This window comes from Mus musculus, chromosome 1 (genome assembly GCF_000001635.26).
Source record: "Mus musculus strain C57BL/6J chromosome 1, GRCm38.p6 C57BL/6J".
Taxonomy (NCBI): domain Eukaryota; kingdom Metazoa; phylum Chordata; class Mammalia; order Rodentia; family Muridae; genus Mus; species Mus musculus.
This window is the reverse complement of record NC_000067.6, coordinates 86,840,579-86,860,228: the sequence shown is the minus strand read 5'-3', so window position 1 is coordinate 86,860,228 and position 19,650 is coordinate 86,840,579. Positions and strand designations below refer to the sequence as shown.

At 40.6% G+C, this 19,650-nt stretch overlaps 1 protein-coding gene across 10 annotated transcripts in view; it reads right to left on the bottom strand.

Annotated features, from left to right (window-relative positions):
- Dis3l2 (DIS3 like 3'-5' exoribonuclease 2) overlaps positions 1–19,650 on the bottom strand; it is a 348,174-nt gene that overhangs the window by 189,869 nt on the left and 138,655 nt on the right. For all 10 annotated transcript variants that reach the window (XM_006529300.4, XM_017319469.2, XM_030252483.1 and 7 more), the window contains 2 exons: positions 5,769–5,869; positions 2,855–3,102 (listed from right to left, as the gene is read on the bottom strand). In XM_006529300.4, the coding sequence (XP_006529363.1) occupies positions 2,855–3,102; positions 5,769–5,843 (323 nt within the window). In that variant the 5' untranslated portion in view covers positions 5,844–5,869. The remainder of the gene's footprint in view (positions 1–2,854; positions 3,103–5,768; positions 5,870–19,650) is intronic.

Here is a 19,650-nt window from a genome sequence, read left to right as displayed (position 1 = left end):
GCAGGTAGATGGCTGCTGTATCAAGTGAAGTAGAGGAGCTTGGCTCACAAGCAGAGGGTGGCTGGTCTTGTCAGGGTGCTTGAGAGAAAAGCAGTATGCTTGTTGCTTTGCTAGCTATGAATTTCTCATAATTCTTCCTCTTGGGTTTCGTGCCCTGGGTTTTAGGAGAACCATGGGCTTCTAACAGTAATCCCCACGTGATTTAAATTAGTGCAGGTGGGATTCCATTTCTTAGAACAAATTATCTCTTTGCCATTTATATCCAGGACTTCTATTAGTCACAGTTTCCAGAACTGACTCTAGCTTGCTCCTCCCCCTGAGCTTCTTGGGTGGTACATCACCTTACACATACTTACAGCTGTCTGCTGAACTAAACTTATCCACCAAAAAGGAATCTAACTTTGGACTTTAAGAATTGGTAACAATGTCATGGGCAGAAGAAGCACAAGACTCTTTGGTGAAAAGACACAGGCACAGGGAAGAAATTTCAGAGGAAGACACTTTAGCTAATTTCAGTTTTAGACACTGTTTATGTGGCAGCTTCTACCCACTGCAACTACTACCTCATGCTCCTGGTCAAAGCCTGGCAAAGATGAAGGAAGAAACCTAGGCCACTATAGCACCTCATGTGCAGACTGGGAAACAGTGACCTCAGTTCCTAAAGATCAGTAACTGATAGCCAGAACAAAACGGCAGGGACCACCAACAGCTCAACAGCTGCAGCTCTCACCCTCTGGGCAACAGACTCCATCTGAGAACCTCATTATGGAAAGCTGTTGGGCTTTGTTTTATAAGTAAATTTTCTCTTTTCACAAAGAATGTGAAGGTGTGGTTTTAGGAAATACAATTTGAATGTCTTTACATTACAAATGTAGACAAATCATAGTTTTTCATCTAAATATGATAATAGTCAAGCTTTACTTTGGAAGTTGCATAACATATGATTATCATTTTAGAATATTCTTCCTTTAGAACCAGTGAATACACTTGCTGTTTCCAAGGCCTGGATCCCTTTGTAGCTGCTGCTGCTGCACTTAACTCAAGCCAAGGGTTCCTGATGAGATAAGGTTTCAGCTGTGCTTGGAGAATATATAAGGTCCTTCAGAAACTCAAACCAGGAAGAAGATTTCCTGACTACACCCTTAGACTTGAATACTCAGGAAATGGCCCAATTATGCTTGTACAATGGGATATGGTGGAAAGGCAGATAAAAGACAGCTGGATTTCCTGCTCTGACACGGCAGTTTCCCTTGTCACTGCCCAACAGAGTGTGGCAACACAGTCAACAGGGGCAGGTGGCATAACCATCATCAGGTCCTTTGATTTGATGGTGAGAAACTGGCACAGCCTATGAGAAGGGCTATTTGGAGCGTGAGAGGTTGATGCCATTCTTTGATAATAAGTTAGGCTTTAAAATGATGAGGCTACAACCACATACTTGAGAGCAGAAAAGAAAGCACAATGGTTCCTAAGTGGCTCTGAGACCATGGAAATTACTCCAATCTTCACAGAACTGGAAAAGGGCCATGGGGTGAGGCTTCTTAAATTACATCATTATGACACATGAGATAGATAGATAGATAGATAGATAGATAGATAGATAGATAGATAGATAGATAGACAGACAGACACTCATACATATAGGTAGATACATATACATACATAGAAGATATGTACATGTATCTGTACATACATATATGATACATACATACATACATACATACATACATACATACATACATAAATACATAGATAGACAGATAGATAGAAGAATGGATAGGTTTGTTTGTTGAAAAGGGTCTCATTATATAGCCCTGGCTGTCCTAAAACTATCTATGTAGCCCAAAATGTCCTTGAGACCCACATGCTTTGATTGTCTCAGTGCTGGGACTAAAGGGTGAGCCACCATGCCTGACTTAATAGATTTTACTCTGCTGAACTGACTAAGCATTAAGATAGCACAAGTAGAACAAATCTAACAAGAGCAGCACATAGTGGCCAGTGGTCATTCATTCAGGACTAGCTCTGATAAGCATAGAGCATTTCCTGGAGGGTTTTAGACAAGTTGGATGAGCACTACATTGAACTACATGTAAGTGTCCAGACAGACTCCTCTACATTATATACTTATGTTTTATTCCATGTGATGCAAAAACTAGATACCACTATAAAATGTCAAAAATGTAGTTAATATAATGTTACTTTTCTTTCAAAATGAACAGTAGCTATAAGAAGAAATAGGTATAACATTTATGATGAAGGTCCAGCAGATTCTTTAAACAAAATAAATGACAATCCTTAAGAGTCTAAGGAACATGACATATATGCTTAAGTTAAAGTGATTTTTGACAGTTTCCATCAAACATGGGTACCCTTGTGTTCCTCTCTATCTCCAATGCCATGCATGGAATCTTTGGCATTCTTTAAACTGAAGATCACCATGAACAAGTCCAACACTCAAACATGTCTCCATGTTCACATTAAAGCACAGAAGCCGAAGATTTCCTGAATATGGTGGGACTGCTCATTTTTTAACATGAGGTCTGAAATTAGAAAACTGATTGCTTAGTACAAGAGCTTATCTGCAGTACCCAGGTCCCAGTGGTATTTATGACATAGCAGGAAGAAGTCTAGAAAGAATTTATATTTTATGCCAAAAGCAATGGTGTTTGCCTGGTAATCCAAGACATCTATAGGTGACCTATGGGCAATTCTTAGAAGATTGAACCAAACTGCACCAATACCAAGGCTCTTAGTAAAGAAGTAAGACCTAAAGTACACAAGCTGCTCACCTAAAGCCCACCCACACTGCCTTCGTCCTGTGCCCTGCAGTTTCCTGCCAGAGGTCACCTACCCCAGGGCAAAATTACAGTCCTCCTTCCAGTCTATGATGCGGCAGATGAACAGCGTGTTGGCAAAGTCTTTAGGTCGGGTCATGAAGTCCTGGGGACAGTCCTTGAGAGGTACGTAAATTCTAGGTACTCGGTGGTCTGAAGGAGAAAACAGGGCGTATTTCTTAAACAGGTCACTGTTCTTATCAGCCAAGAGTTTCAGGATGCCAGTTGCTGCTCGAGAATGCTTTTTCTCCAAGATGTAAACCACCTGAAAACACCAAAGACAAAGTCATTGTTTCTCTATATGAGTATCAGTCAGAAAGTCAGCAGGGCATTATCAGATCAACTAGCTGGACCTAACTGCTTTAGGAGTTCACCATGAAGTGTTTCTGTGATACCCTGTAACTAAGTGACCTATATTTAAGGTGCAACAACTTGAGTATTCAAGAAAAGGAAGAAACTATGAACAGATGAATAAATTAGATAAATTAGATAAAAATGCTTTTGATAGTCATGTACTATGTCTTATAAAGACATGTGCAGATGAGCAGGGATGGATAGCTCCACCATTACACTTTTCCCACAAGAACAATACCAGGATTTCCCAAGAACAAAACAGTAACTGCTTTATTTTAAAATGTTATTAAACATAAAAAAATTACTGTTCTCAACTGAGATGTAACTTCTATTTCTTTGCTGACATCTCCTGCTTTCTCAAATGTGTCCAGAGAATGTGTAATGTTTGTTGAAAATCTTTATAATAGCTTCCAACTGGGCTCTTATTGGATAACCCAGTATCTTCGGCATTCACATCAGTTGAACATCTTTCTCACTTAATATAATTGTTTTGGCTCTTGATATATATAGTTCTTAAGGAGTTTCTACTATATTTTAGACCTCTAGGCTGTCACCTTAAGAGTCTCTGGGTCCTACTTCAACCTCTCACAGACAGAGGCAGAAATTGTATTCAACTTAAACATACTTTAGCCTACTGAAGAGAACTTCAGTTCTAATGATAACTCTGTTTTCAATGCAATTTTCATATGTTTGGTTTATATAGTAACACTGGACTCCTGCTGGTGTCTGCTAGTTATTCCTGTGAGGAAGAAGATAATCTCCCAGGTTAGGCTACTGGAAGTATGGAAGGGATATCTCTGGCCTTCAAGGACAGAGTCTTCTTATTTGGAGTATCTATCTTATCAGACCAGGATCTCCCTTGTTGGTCCTACCTGGCTACTCAGCATCTCTAGGCACAACAGAGGATTTCCCAGCCAGAGGGACCATAGGCCTGTTGAGTAAGGGCCTTACTAGCCAAAGGCTAAGTCTTCTGGATGAGGAGAGGAGAGCTTTCTGTGTCAGTCTGCCCTTTTCACTGTGGTCTCTGGCAGCCTGGTGCCAGAGTGGGGAAAAAGATTTCTTGAGCCTCGTGTTTCTTGTTGTGGGGTCTCTTGAAGCCAGTCAGATGTCTGCTCTCTCTTGGTAGGGAGAGAGAGGTTAGGGGCCTGAGGTAAAAGGAGAGCCCTTTCCCCTGGCCATTTACAATCCAGGGCTCCCAGTCAATTTCCTTTGACAGTGCTGCCAGGATTACCTGGTATTTCTTGAGAGTTTCATGTTAGATCTGAGGAGTGAGTCTCCTTGCCCCCACCCTTTATCGATGGGCTAGATTCAGAAACACAGGGATATCTGTTACCCTCTGACTTTCTCTTGCTCTAGAGTTCCTAACTGGTTCATCCCCCTTTCTACTGTTCATAGTTCTCCTCTGAATGCCTATTATATTCTTCCCAGGATTTATAGTTATGTTCAGTAGGAGAAGAAAAACAAGTCCATGCCATAGTGTCTGAACCAGAAGTCCCGGCTTGTCCATTTAATTTTTGATATTTCTGAAATACAGAGAGCAGCTGAGCATGACCTATTATGCATTCAATGTCTGCTGCCCTGGGAATGATTCTGACTCCACACACATTTTGCATGGAAGTACTATTTTTTCCTTATAATTTTATGTCCAATTCATTATGAAATATTATCCAACAGAGAGAAGAAGAGAAGAGATAAGCATAGTGGAAAGGTGGCAGGAAATGACAGACAGAAGTTTCATGGACAGAGGCCAGCTTTAACTAAAGTCACAGAGGATCACAGCTCAATGCAATCAGAATTTGATTTGACAAGGCAAGCAAAATGCATAATTTTTATGTAAACATTCTTTGTTTAATTTAAACTATAAAGTAGAAAATGTAAATACTGTACAGGTGATCAAAACAGGTATAGCTTTGTCACATGTATGTTATATATAGAATATAAATATGTAGTATACAAATATATATATATATACATACATATGTGTATATTATATACAACACAGATGATACAGAGTGATAATTTACATATCCTTCATGCCAAAAACACAGGAGGCAACCAAAGAACTGTGAGAAGAGAAAGGCAATACCTCCTGCCTGCCCCCATGCCAGGCTACCTGCTCATGACAGCCATTTCCACCTAGAATATCTTAACATCACTGTCCCCAAGAATGCCTAGTGAGATGGAGCTCTGGCTGACCCATGAACAACAGAGGACATGCACAGTATAATAACTTATAAACTCCTCATGTAGACAGGCAAGAGAGCTACTCTCAGCAATATGGTTGATGTGCAACCCAGAGTAACACTGATGGATGTCTGTGGTACAGGAAGTCTCACTACAGTGTCACTTTATCTCTTGTCCTTGCAGCACATGTGCCACCAAGAGTAAGAGCCAACTGTGTTTGGTCCTACACCTGAAGATGCCAAATCAAGCAAATAAAGACACACAAGTTTAAGTTACAGAAATCCTATCCATTTCCCCTAATTTATGGTTTCTGTTGACTTTCTGATTAACTAAGCTCTTATAGTTCTGATGAGTATCCCAAGTGACAAGTAGAGAAAACATGTGGGAAAAGACCTTTGCTGATTTCTGAAGTGACTTCTCTGATAAGCCTCTTGTGTCCTGTGGTATGGGGGTGTTCTCATCTTTCATAACTGGAGTACTAGAATCTTCTTTTCCTAAGTCAGAGAAGAAAAAAGAAGAGTAGTTAGTTTCATGTCCCATAGGCACACAGAGATCTTTAACTTCACACTAGAAAGGTTCATGGAGGTCAAGTACTCCACGGCACTTCTTCACAAAAGAGGAATGCACAGAGGCAGCTGTTGGGCAGTGGTTTGGATAAGGCCAAGCATGTCATATCTGTGCCTGCACTGAATACCTGCTCTTAGCAGGCTACCTTTGACCTATTTAACATAAACAGCATAAATGTAGAGAGCAATAAAATTAAATTGCTCGTGAGTCAAAATGCTAAAAGTAAAATGTATAGATCTTGTCCACATGACTCCAGTACACAGCAAAGAATGAAAGTGAAAAGCAAGTTTATCATGTACATCTCATAAAAATCAATTAAATAAAATTAACATAAACCTTTACTTTCTTTTTAATTGGGCATTCTTACAGAGTGCAGGTGAGGGGTTACTCACAAGAACATGGGTGACCCCCCCAAAAAAATCACATATCATAAAGCCCTACCATCTCATGGTTGACAATTTCACAGAAGCTTGCTATAGCACAGAATATCTGAACATTAACAAAGTACTTTGGAAAGTACTTTAGTACTAGCCATAATGAAAAGATAAAGAAAACAATGAAAATTAAACTGTATTTATTGAATGAGTGAATGAATGAATGAACGAATGAATAAATGACCCGACGACCCAATTCTGAATTTCTTAGTTTTCAGTTCTTATTGACAAGGACTGTTGCTATAACTGAGCACTATCTAAGATACATAAGGCCCTAGATGCAATCCCCAATACTGCTACGAAGGAAAAAGATTCTTAGTGGTATCATAAGAAAAACAAAGTGCTTAAAAACCTCTAATCCTAATTTTCTATTCTTTTTCTTTTTTTTTTTCAAGACAGGGTTTCTCTGTATAGCCCTGGCTGTCCTGGAACTCACTTTGTAGACCAGGCTGGCCTCGAACTCAGAAATCCGCCTGCCTCTGCCTCCCGAGTGCTGGGATTAAAGTCATGCGCCACCATGCCAGGCTCTAATTTTCTATTCTTAAATGTTGCAATGCACATTCACCCAAGGAACTGAAATCACATCTCCCCAAGGAAGCAGTATCAGGCTTTGTACTTGAAGCATTTCATAAAAACACCTATGAGCAAAAGCAGCAAATTAGACTTTATGAAATTTAGGGTTTTTTTTTTATTTTCAACTGTTAGATTATATTTTCTCTGGAAAATATTCTTCTTCAGCTATAGCAGATTTTTTATTAACAAGGATCCATAATCAACTCATACAGCACCTGCTCCAGGAAGCTGACATGCACTTATTTAGACATTTGCAAGGCCCAAATAAATACATAAATCCTTCTCACAGTTGGCTGTCTCTTGTGGGCAAGTTTCAGAACCACTGCAGGAGTCTCAAACTCAGGATGAACTATATGTTTCTAGCTTTGCTGAAACCCACCCACCATAGTGTTACTGAAAGCAGAATTTTCAATCTTCCAAAAATGAAAAACAAACTCCCCCATAGGAAATGACCTCTCTTCAAGATCAGCTTTTAGCTTTGATCAATTACCAGAATTAAAATAAAAAACAAAAAACCAAAACAAAACAAAAACAGTTGCTTCCAGAACATTTTTTTAAAAAAATAGTCTGAAAGAAAACACACATACCCAGTGACCCAGTGTTGATTTCTTTTGTTACGTTATCTTGCCAGTGTTTTCTACAGATTAACACAATTCATTGGGGAAAAAAGGGAGGATAAAATTATAATTGCACACTACTTAGATATATGATATTTAAGGGTTTGAACTTACAAAGTTAATCAAGTCAGAATGGTGGGGGAAAAACAGTTTTCTTTCTTTCTTTTTTTTTTTTTTTTTTCCTTATCTGTTTTCTTGGTAAATAGCTGAGGCTGACCTTGAACTTGTGATCTTCCTGCCTCAGCCTCCTGGGAGCTGGGAATTAAAGGCATGTGTAACTATGCTCAGCTGAGACCAGTTTTTCTATAACAGCCCAGACCCAAGGCAAGCCTCCCTCTGGGATGGCCACTAGACAACAGCCAGCTCCATTTTAAAATGTCTATCACTTTAGGTTCCATGCTGATAACAGCAAGCCTGCCAATCCAGAGGGTATACCAGGTATATCTAAAATGAAAGGACAAGAATGGAAGTGGGCCCAGGTATGACTTCCTTCCATCATACCTAAGACATGGCCTTTGCAAGTTCTCTGCATTGAATAGTAAGGTTGCTAGTTTAATAAAAGGTACTGCATTGATCAATCTGAAGTCATTTATTAATTCATTTATTTGAAACATTAGATATTTATTGAGTAGTAGGTATTGCGGATTTGGCTTTTAGTAAGAGAAGTATGTTCTAAACTCTTAAGAAACTTATATACATGAACGTGGAAATGGTATTAGTCAGTAAACACTCTGTAAATATAAATGATAATTTGTGATGAATTCTCAGAAAGAAAAAAAAAACAGCCCTAAAGGAACAGGGGGGGAAATACAGTTTGGAGGTTAAGGAATGGCTTATGAGGAAATGACATTTACATGAAGACCCAGGGATTGTGTGGGCAAAAGTACAAGGGTGTGAGGAAAGGCACGTGAAGAAGATGTGGGGGCAGGGCAGTCTTCATGTGTGGTCTTGACTACAGTCAAGGACCAGAAAGGGAACCAGAAAGCAGATGAAAGGATGGGTTATACAAGAGATGAGAAAGGAACAACAGCAGTGAAATCAGGAGGGCCTTCCTTGCAGGATACACAAGTCCAGAATTTCAACCTAGAAACAATGGGGATCTGGGTTTGTGCAAGAGTGGCATGGCCCAGAGTGGCATGGGCCAGGGCAAGATCGAATAGACTGAGAGTATGCATAGAGAACTTGCTTGAGGACAGAGCTGTGGTCCAGGCACTAGAGAACTAAGATATATTTTGCAGTTAAACTGATTGACAGGTGGGAATTTTATATGAGAACTTAAGGGTTACTGCAAATGAACAGTGAAGGGTTATTTCCAGCTTTATGACTTTGGCAGTTACATTGGTAGGGGCACCACTTAAAGTTTAGAGAAAGAAGTGAAATCTAGAGTTCTAATTTGGAGCTGGCCATACATGCTGATCACATGTATGATGCTGAACAATCAGCTCAAAACAAAAGTTTACAATTCAAAAGTGACAGACTGGCTTTAAATACAGTTTGTATGCTTTGTACTTCTGTACTTAAACTTTCAGTCCACCAAGTAGAGCAGAGGTTTAACACAAATCTATAACTATTATATCCACAAAACTTTTCCACTGCTTCATACAAGGAAGGGATAATGCACCATCACTGGTGTGGAAACAGAAATGTTCTAGTACGACATTTACAGTAGTTATCAGCAGGTTGGAGACACTGTGCTGGGTGGGAAAGAGCTGCCACAGGAGAAAGATATGGCTGGGAGAGAGGTGGGGCAAGATCCATGGCAGAGACTCTAGTTACTGCCCATGTCTAGTCTCTTCTTTCCTAATAATGAATGCTCCAAATTTTAGCAGGGCAGCCTGGTCAAAAGACGATATTCTTTAGGATTTTTTGCAACTATGTATGGCTGCCAGTTTTGGCCAGAGCTTTAACCAGTAACATGTAGGGGAAAGTATTACTAGTATCTTTCAAAAAGGATCCTTCAAGTCTAGAGACACAGCTTTCCCTTCCCTCATACTTACTGTTGGGAATGAGAGAGATCAGTTTCACCCTCAATACTCGCTTTGGTTTTGGAGGCCAGCAGAGCAGTAAGACAGGAGGAAACCTGTGGGGTTGTCCTGCAAGCCATCACCTGCTCACATCTGGTCTTCTTCAATATATGAGAGGAATAAACTCCTTTTCATTTAAGCCACTACTATTTTAGGATTCAAAGCTATTCTCAGCAGAACATATTTTCTAACATACAGGTCCAGACAAAGAGAGTGACAAGCTCAGACACTATCCCTTACAGCATCCCAAAAGCCAGAGATGATTCTCTCTTGAGAGGCATACAGCACATGGTTAGGATTATGAAGTTGGTAGTGCTCTGGAGTTGACAGACAATAGAGTAAGAATGCCTCGTGTGAGACACAGCAAAGCCTTAATCACAAGAGTAGCAATGATGGCCAGCAGAGGTCATGCTTCTGAGAGGGGAGGAGAGGAGAGGAGGGAGTGAAGGAGGGAGGGAGGAGGAAGGGGCTGCTAAATATGTTCTCATCACTATGAATGATGGGTCTGAAAAAGTAGAAAGTGGGCTTAAACTTAAAATGCTTTTGATGGAATGCTGCTGACAGAGCAATGCAATACCAGCATGGACCTGAGCACTGGGCAGACCTGCCAGTGGTTCGTTCTCAATAGGGAAAAGGTTGTGACCTCCACAGCGCTGTTTGCCATACTGAGGACAGAGCTGCCAGCTCTGATGTCCTTTCTGTCTCAAACAACTCTAGACCAAATATTTATTTAAAAAATAATTTTCTTTTGATTTCGTTATCATATATTTATTAATTTGTATCTGTGTGTACATATGTGCACACTCAGTCCATGATGAGCATGTAGAAATCAGAGGACAACTTGAAAGAGTTGGTTCTCTCTTTCTCCCAAGTGGATCCCAGGGATGGGATCAGACTTAGAACTTCGGGCTTGATGGCAAGCACCTTCACCTGCTGAGCCACCTTACCAGCCCTAAAGGAGAATTTTTTTCAAAACGAGGTATACTACTAATATAAACAAATTTTCAAGACTCCTCAAGAAATACTACGGAAAGAAAGTCAAGTCAAATCCTATCTCTTTCCATCAATGATCTGAAATTCTATTTAAACAGTTTGAAAATTCTAGTTTATTAGCGTTAGCATTAAGACCTGTATAAGACTCAACCTTATCCTTTTTTTTTTTAGGATTTATTTATTTATTTATTTATTTATTTATTTATTTATTTATTTATTTATTTATTATATGTAAGTACACTGTAGCTGTCTTCAAACTCTCCAGAAGAGGGAGTCAGATCTCGTTATGGATGGTTGTGAGCCACCATGTGGTTGCTGGGATTTGAACTCAGGACCTTTGGAAGAGCAGTCGGGTGCTCTTACCCACTGAGCCATCTCACCAGCCCTCAACCTTATCTTAGTAAGAAAAACTATTCTGATTGGCTATTCCCTATAAAAATAATAGGCCAACAAGCCTAATGATTTTTTTTATGTGTTATATTCTTTAATACCTTCATATTGGTAATCTTTTTATCTTGTTGAGAGATTTTCATTCAGCTGATATATTTTGGTAGTAACAATTTAAAAGATAAAAGTAATATGCAATTGCCCTCAATATGAATAAGTTTTTTTTCTCTTTAATTTTTTTATTTATTATTTTCTTTATATACATTTCAAATGCTATCCCGAAAGTTCCCTATACCCTCCCCCCGCCCTGTTCCCCTACCCACCCACTCCCACTTCTTGGCCCTGGTGTTCCCCTGTACTGAGGCATATAAAGTTTGCAAGACCAAGGGACCTCTCTTACCAATGATGGCCAACTAGACCATTTTCTGCTACATATGCAGCTAGAGACACGAGCTCTGGGGGTACTGGTTAGTTCATATTGTTGTTCCACCTATAGGGTTGCAGACCCCTTTAACTCCTTGGGTACTTTCTCTAGCTCCTTCATTGGGGGCCCTGTGTTCCATCCAATAGCTGCCTGTGAGTATCCACTTCTGTGTTTGCCAGGCACCAGCATAGCCTCACAAGAGACAGCTATATCAGGGTCCTTTCAGCAAAATCTTGCTGGCATATGCAATCAATAATGTCTGTGTTTGATGGCTGATTATGGAATGGATCCCCGGGTGCAGCAGTCTATAGATGGTCCATCCTTTTGTCTCAGCTCCAAACTTTGTCTCTGTAACTCCTTCCATGGGTGTTTTGTTCCCAATTCTAAGAAGGGGCAAAGTGTTCACACTTTGGTCTTCGTTCTTCTTGAGTTTCATGTGTTTTGCAAATTGAAAAAAATGTTTAACATCCTTAATCATCAGGGAAATGCAAATCAAAACAACCCTGAGATTCCACCTCACACCAGTCAGAATGGCTAAGATCAAAAATTTAGGTGACAGCAGATGCTGGCGAGGATGTGGAGAAAGAGGAACACTCCTCCATTGTTGGTGGGAGTGCAAGCTTGTACAACCACTCTGGAAGTCAGTCTGGCGGTTCCTCAGAAAATTGGACATAGTACTACTGGAGGATCCTGCAATACCTTTCCTGGGCATATATCCAGAAGATTTTCCAACTGGTAATAAGGACACATGCTCCACTATGTTCATAGCAGCCTTATTTATAATAGCTAGAAGCTGGAAAGAACCCAGATGTCCCTCAACAGAGGAATGGATACAGAAAATGTGGTACATTTACACAATGGAGTACTACTCAGCTATTAAAAACAATGAATTTATGAAATTCCTAGGCAAATGGATGGACATGGAGGGTATGATCCTGAGTGAGGTAACCCAATCACAAAAGAACTCATATGATATGTACTCACTGGTAAGTGGATATTAGCCCAGAAACCTAGAATACCCAAGATACAATTTGCAAAGCCTAATGATTCTTAACACTTTATAAGCACAGCAGACATTTTCAGGGCTGGCAGACCACTTGCCTAGCATACATGAGGTTCTAGGCTTAATACCCAGCACCACAAATAATTACTAATAACTTTTCAAAAGTGTGTTTCGAGTCTTGAGAGAGGGCTCAGTGTTTAAGGACACTTGCTGCTCTTGTAGAGGACTCGTTTAGTTCCTAGTCCTTATATGGAAGCTAAAGTCATCTGTGACTCCAGCTCCAGGAGCTCTAGCACAATGTTTTGGCCTCTGTGGGCATCAAGCACACACGAGTATGCAGACATATACAAGTAAAACACTCACATACATTAAAAATAAATATTAATTAATACCAAGGCTGAAGCCTTTAAAAGTAAGGGGAGGGGTATTAATCTATCAATTGAAAGAGCAGTACACTCATGTGACAAATCCAAGCCCATCTTGAGTGCTTGTATATTTACATCCCGATCACTGTTGTGGGTTGGTCTGGTGCTGCTATGTATTTGAATGCTAAATAATGGTTCCCCAAGATCTGGATGGCCCCAATGAGGAAATTCTCAGGTTCTCCAGCTTTTGTTGTGTGAACGCTGCTCCTCAAGTTAATCTGTTAATAAAAGGCTAAAGCAATAGATAGGCAATAGATAGAGGTAGGGGGATTTTCAGTTACCTGGCTGGGGGTTGCAGGAAGAGAGAGAAGAGAAAGAAGAAAGGATGGTGAGGGAGGGGGAGAAAGAGAGAGGGACAGGGACAGGGAGAGGGAGAGAGGAGGCCACCATGAAAACTGATGGACCATGAGCATTTGGCCAGGAGAAACAACAAGTAACAAGGGATATGTGGCTGGGATGGAAGTTAGAATAGCTCCAAAGCCTGCCTAATCTAAGCTGACAGCTTGTAAATAAAATACCTGGATTGTGTATCTTTTATATGAGCTAGCTAGAATTTATAATTCCATTTGCAGATTACTAAATAATCTGAGGCCTATGCTTAAGAAACCTTTCTTTTAAAAGAATTTCCACCTGATTTTGCCAGATAGCCAGGGACATTGCCAGCCCTTAAAGCAATTCAAGAGTGGAGATTCCTTGGTTGCCCTCGTCAGTCAACCTGACCCTGAGCTACACATCCATACTAGAGTCTGTTCCAGGTTCCCTGACAGTGGAGTCTGAAGGTCTCAGATTGTCGTAAAGAATCTGGGCTTTATTTCTAGCTCCACAACCACTAATTCTCAATGCTGGACTCTTTAAAAACAATTTCAAATTGGTTTTATTTACTGTGTATGAGTGTTTAGCCTGCATGTATGTAAATGTATCATGTACGAACAGTGCCTGCAGAAGTTAGGAGAGGGCATGGGATCAAGAACTCCATAAAACTGGAGTTCTGGGTGGTTGTGAGCCACCATGTGGGTGCTGGGATCTAAACCCAGGTCCTCTGCAAGAACAAAAATGCTTTTTATTACTCAGCAGCCCCAAGAATTCCCCCCCTCAAGTCACTAAAGAAAGGCTTTTTTTTTAAAGGTTAAGTAAATACACAAATATCAAAGACACAGAAAGAATGCCCCTCCAAGAGGCAGGGGGCGGGGTACCTGAGAAGCCCAAGTAGTCTCCCCTTGGGGACTGAGGTTTTATAAGTTCTTCGAAAGGTCTTCCTCTCCTAATTTAGGGTTGGTTACTTTTAAGAAAGATAAGATGGATAACTGGCCCACCCCAGTTAAACATATCCTGATCTGACCTTGAATTTGTTGAACCATTGACAGAGGGTCTACCCCTACAAGAAAAGACCCCTGAAAGACCTTTGTTTTTAAGCTGCCAGGCCTTGGTCTTAGGTCAGGAGGGTAAGGAAAAAGAAAGACATCTTGAAGAGGAAGAAGACAGACATTTTCATGGCTCTTTTCCCTATGTTTCTGCCTCTCTGGGAATCTCTCAATTGCCTAATCCTTCATTCACCTCTCTGAGGTCACGCTAAGGGGTTTGGGGGTGCCAATTGCTCTAGCTTCTTCAAATTGTCAGAAGGCAGCCTCAAGATATTTAAATTTTTCTGTGGGAGGGCATGTCTGAATAAAAGGCTCACTGTCAATGCTAGAAGACATTTTTCCACGTGACTGTGAGTGGAGAACAATATTAAAGAGTGGCATTGACAATCTGCACAAGAAACACCATGGGCTTTCCTTGTGGCACTGTCCAATGTCCCTTTAAGGCAAAAGCATGAGGGGTAGACAGAAGCAGGAACTTTCACGCTGCTTTTTCTCATCAATGCACAAGGAAGTATTCCCATCAGGAGTCTTATGGAAAAGTAGTAAGTAGTTAAAGAGGAGAAGTTGCACAGTTCAAGGTTTAAGCAAGAAGGTGCTAAGCAGAAATGGGGTCCAGAACCTGTCATGGCTCCAGTCTAAGCTGTTCCTAACACAGTATGACAAGATCTAGAAACAAAATAGTTGTGGTGGATGAGCTCCAATGTGGCAGAGAAATCTGTAATTCAGTTGTAAACAGACATGGAAGGATTTTAAGTCTTAAGGGTTATCAAATGATAGGGTCCTCTTGGTGTAATTTCACTGCTTTCATCCATAAAGGTCAATCTCACTAATTTGCTGTCAGAAATGTAAATTAAAACCCAAGCCCCCCCCCCCAAAAAAAACCAAGCCCTACTACTTAAGGCTAAGCAGCTTTGAATGGGTTATTCTGCCCCTAAATTTTTACCTTTATAATTGAGAACTGTATAATTTTTGTGGACATGTAGTAACCCTGACACAAGTATGCTAACAAATATTGTCAGATGGTATTAACATTACTATCTTCATCAGCTCTTATTGTGAGCTACTTTGTTGTTGTTTAGTTGGTTGGGTAGCTTTGTGACAAGGGTTTGCTTCATAGTCTAGACTGGCCTCCTGCCTCAGCCTCCTAAGTGGTAGAATTACAGGTTGGAGCCTAGTTTCTTAGGATGAGTTAAGAGTGAGTCTAATCCTTTAACTTGGGCACAAGTGACTGCCAAGACTATACAAGACAATGACAGCAATGTAAATAAGTCACATTTCTTGGTATATAAAATGTACTACAACCCTATGTATTGATCACTTTTGCAACCAAAATACTAAATAGAATCAATTACTGTACTGAATGTCTTAGCTCATAGTTTCAGCTTCAGCTCAGAGCTACTTTACTCCATGTGTCAGAGCAGAGCATCATGGTTGCAGGAGATTGTACCAGAAGACAGCTGTTCACATGTGACAAACCAGAAAACAGACAGCGCCCAAAACTAGGGCCTGACCTGCTGCTATTGACCTACTTCTGCAGCTAAGCCTAAACTCCTGAAGGTTCCACAGGTTCCCTAGAGCATAACTGTCCAGCTAGGGAAAACATTCAACACAGGAGCCTGTGGGGTACTTTTCAAATATAAAACATAATCTTCTACTGCTAGACAACCCCAGGCCCTCCCTAAGTCAGTTTCCAAGTATGCTGACTAGTTTAGGTTAACGAGTCAAGCTAGAGTCATCAGAAAGGAGGGAGCCTCAACTGAACTCAGTTAGAAAATGCCTCTATAAGATTGGGCTGTAGGGGCCTGGAGAGATGGCTCAGCCTTTAAAGGCTAGGCTCACAACCAAAAATATGAGTTTGGGCTATAGGTTCTTTCTAGCTTCTAGCTATTATAAATAAGGCTGCTATGAACATAGTGGAGCATGTGTCCTTCTTAGCAGTTGGAACATCTTCTGGGTATATGCCCAGGAGAGGTATTGCAGGATTCTCCGGTAGTACTATGTCCAATTTTCTGAGGAACCGCCAGACTGACTTCCAGAGTGGTTGTACAAGTTTGCAATCCCAACAGCAATGGAGGAGTGTCCCTCTTTCTCCACATCCTCGCCAGCATCTGCTGTCACCTGAATTTTTGATCCTAGCCATTCTGACTGGTGTGAGGTGGAATCTCTGGGTTGTTTTGATTTGCATTTTCCTGATGATTAAGAATGTTGAACATTTTTTCAAGTGCTTCTCAGCCCTTCGGTATTCCTCAGTTGAACCCAGGTGTCCCTCAACAGAGGAATGGATACAGAAAATGTGGTACATTTACACAATGGAGTACTATTCAGCTATCAAAAACAATGAATTTATAAAATTCTTAGGCAAATGGATGCATCTGGAGGATATCATCCTGAGTGAGGTAACCCAATCACAAAAGAAGTCACTTGATATGCACTCACTGATAAGCGGATATTAGCCCAGAAACCTAGAATACCCAAGATACAATATGCAAAACACAAGAAAATCAAGAAGGAAGACCAACGAGTGGATACTTCATTCCTCCCTAGAATAGGGAACAAAACACCCACGGAAGGAGTTACAGAGACAAAGTTTGGAGCTAAGACAAAAGGATGGACTATCCAGATACTGCCCCAACCAGGGGTCCATCCCATAATCAGCCATCAAACACAGACATTATTGATTGCATATGCCAGCAAGATTATGCTGAAAGGACCCTGATATAGCTGTCTCTTGTGAGGCTATGCCAGGGCCTAGCAAACACAGAATTGGATGCTCACAGTCAGCTATTAGATGGATCACAGGGCCCCCAATGAAGGAGCTAGAGAAAGTACCCAAGGAGTTAAAGGGGTCTGTAACCCTATAGGTGAAACAACAATATGAACTAACCAGTACCCCCAGAGCTAGTGTCTCTAGCTGCATATGTAGCAGAAGATGGCCTAGTTGGCCATCATTAGTAAGAGAGGCCCTTTGGTCTTGCAAACTTTATATGCCCCAGTACAGGGGAACACCAGGGCCAAGAAGTGGGAGTGAGTGGGTAGGGGCGCAGGGCAGAGGGAGGGTATAGGGGACTTTTGGGATAGCATTTGAAATGTAAATGAAGAAAATATCTAATAAAAAATTAAAAAAAAAAAGATTGGGCTATAGAAAACCTGCAGGGCATTTTCTTAATTAGTGATTAATGTGGGATGGCCTAGACTATTTGGTGTCACCCTTAGAATGGTGAAACTAAGTTCTGTAAGAAAAAATCATGGTCACCTCATAACACAAAAGCACATTTAGCCCAACATCAAGTATCTCCACAGTCTTAACAGTTCCCACAGTGTTCAAAATCTAAAGTCCCTCCTGACACTTGAGGTAAAACCTTAGCTGTTATAGTCTCTCACTACACAATGGCACAAAGCAAACATTTCCATTCCCAAAGTGAGAGCAGGAGGATGGCAAGGAAGATTTACGTAAGATGCAACCCAGCCCCAGCAAGTAGACAGCAAACCTTGTAGCTCCCTGTCCAGTATCAGAAGCACATGGTATCAAGATACAGGCACCAATGGGCTTTGGCAGCCCCAGTCCTCTTACCTGGCACAATATGGCCTAAGCCAGTTCCACTCACTGCTTGGAGTTTTCCTTAGCAAGAATATGATATTTTTGGCATTTTCATCATCATGAACTCACAATTATGGCACAAGCTTCATATTCAAATCTTGACCTCTGAGGGGCTTCCTACAGGTAGAAATGATCCCATTTCTTTTGAATGATCCTCAGGCCTTTTGTTTTGTTTTGTTTTGGTTTGGTTGTTGTTGTTTGTTTTTTTGTTTTTCAGAAATCTTGGTGGAGACATTCATGGTTTCTCTAACTGTTGCATTCTGTATGCCTGAGAAAAAACACTCGATGGATGGGACCAAGTTCTATTGCTAGTTTGAAAAGATGCTGGGTCCTCTTAGACAGGGCTACACTGGCCTCTGAGTACCTTGGTATAGTAATTAGGGTTACTATTACTGTGATGAAACACCATTACCAAAAACATCTTGGGGAGGAAAGGGTGTATATGGCTTACACTTCTACTTTAAAGTCCATCATGGTACAATTCAAACAGTTAGTATAAACTCAATGATACTAACAAGTTGATGATCAGAAAATTCAAAATATAACAAGAATAGCCATTTATTTTATAGAAAAATAAACTATTTTCGTGGAAGAAAAAAAAATCCATCATGGAGGAAGGAAGTACAGAAAGTCAAGCAGGGCAGGACCCTGGAGGCAGGAGCTGATACAGAGGCCATGAAGGGGTAGTGCTTACTGACCTGCTCCAATTGGCTTGTACAACCTGCTTGCTTGTTTGCTTGCTTGCTTGCTTGCTTCCTTCCTTCCTTCCTTTTTCTTTCTTCTTCTTTCTTTCTTTCTTTCTTTCTTTCTTTCTTTCTTTCTTTCTTTCTTTCTTTCTTTCTTTCTTTCAGATTTATTTATTTATTATATGTGAGTACACTGTAGCTGTCTTCAGACACTCCAGTAGAGGGAGTCAGATCTCAATACAGATGGTTGTGAGCCACCAGGTGGTTGCTGGGATTTGAACTCAGGACCTTCAGAAGAGCAGTCAGTGTTCTTAACTACTGAGCCATCTCTCCAGCCCTACAACCTACTTTCTTATAGAACTCAGGTTCACCAGTTCAGAAGTGACACCACCAATGGGCTAGGCCCTCCCACATCAACCTCTAATTAAGAAAATGCCCTAGAGGCTCCTGCAGCCTAATCTTACAGAGGCATTTCCTAACTGAGCTCAACAGAGGCTACCTCCTCTCTGCTTATGTCAAGTTGACCTAAATCAGCCAGCACACTTGGAAAATAAATCTAGAATAACATCTCCCCACATGACTCTTTTCTAGAATGGTATACTAGCAGCATTTTCTTTTCAAATAAAAGTCTTGCAAATGAGTTTTTATTTTTATTTTTATAAACCGTAGGACCTTTAATGGGCCAAGCTATACCTCAAGATAGCTCTCCTATTGTCCCAGTGCAAAGCATGTAGCTTCTTTTTAATAGTTAGTTCTACCTCATTAACAATTATAGCCATTTTGTCTCCATGTATATTTTTTCTGATCAAAGTGCTACTTTTTGAACTCTCCTGTTCTACCTTTTGCTTATGATTCTCACTGTAAACCTGGCTAAAATCAGCAAGCATTAACTATTCTAAAGGCTTAATACTATGTTATCTTGACAATACCTTCACTGAATTAGTTCATTACCTTTGGGTTCAACATTTGAATTTTCAGGACATCATGGGTAAAACACCAAGTTTTTAAATGGAATGCCTTTATTCCGGTTCCCAGGAGTGTCCTTCCTCTTACTGTCCACATTCTATAGGCATTCCTACCAGATAGCTCGGCAAGCTCCTTTCATACCATTCCAGCACTTCTCTAGCTTGTAGCTTCAAACTCTTTCATGTTGTTCCTACAAACCAGCTCCAAAAGCCCAAGA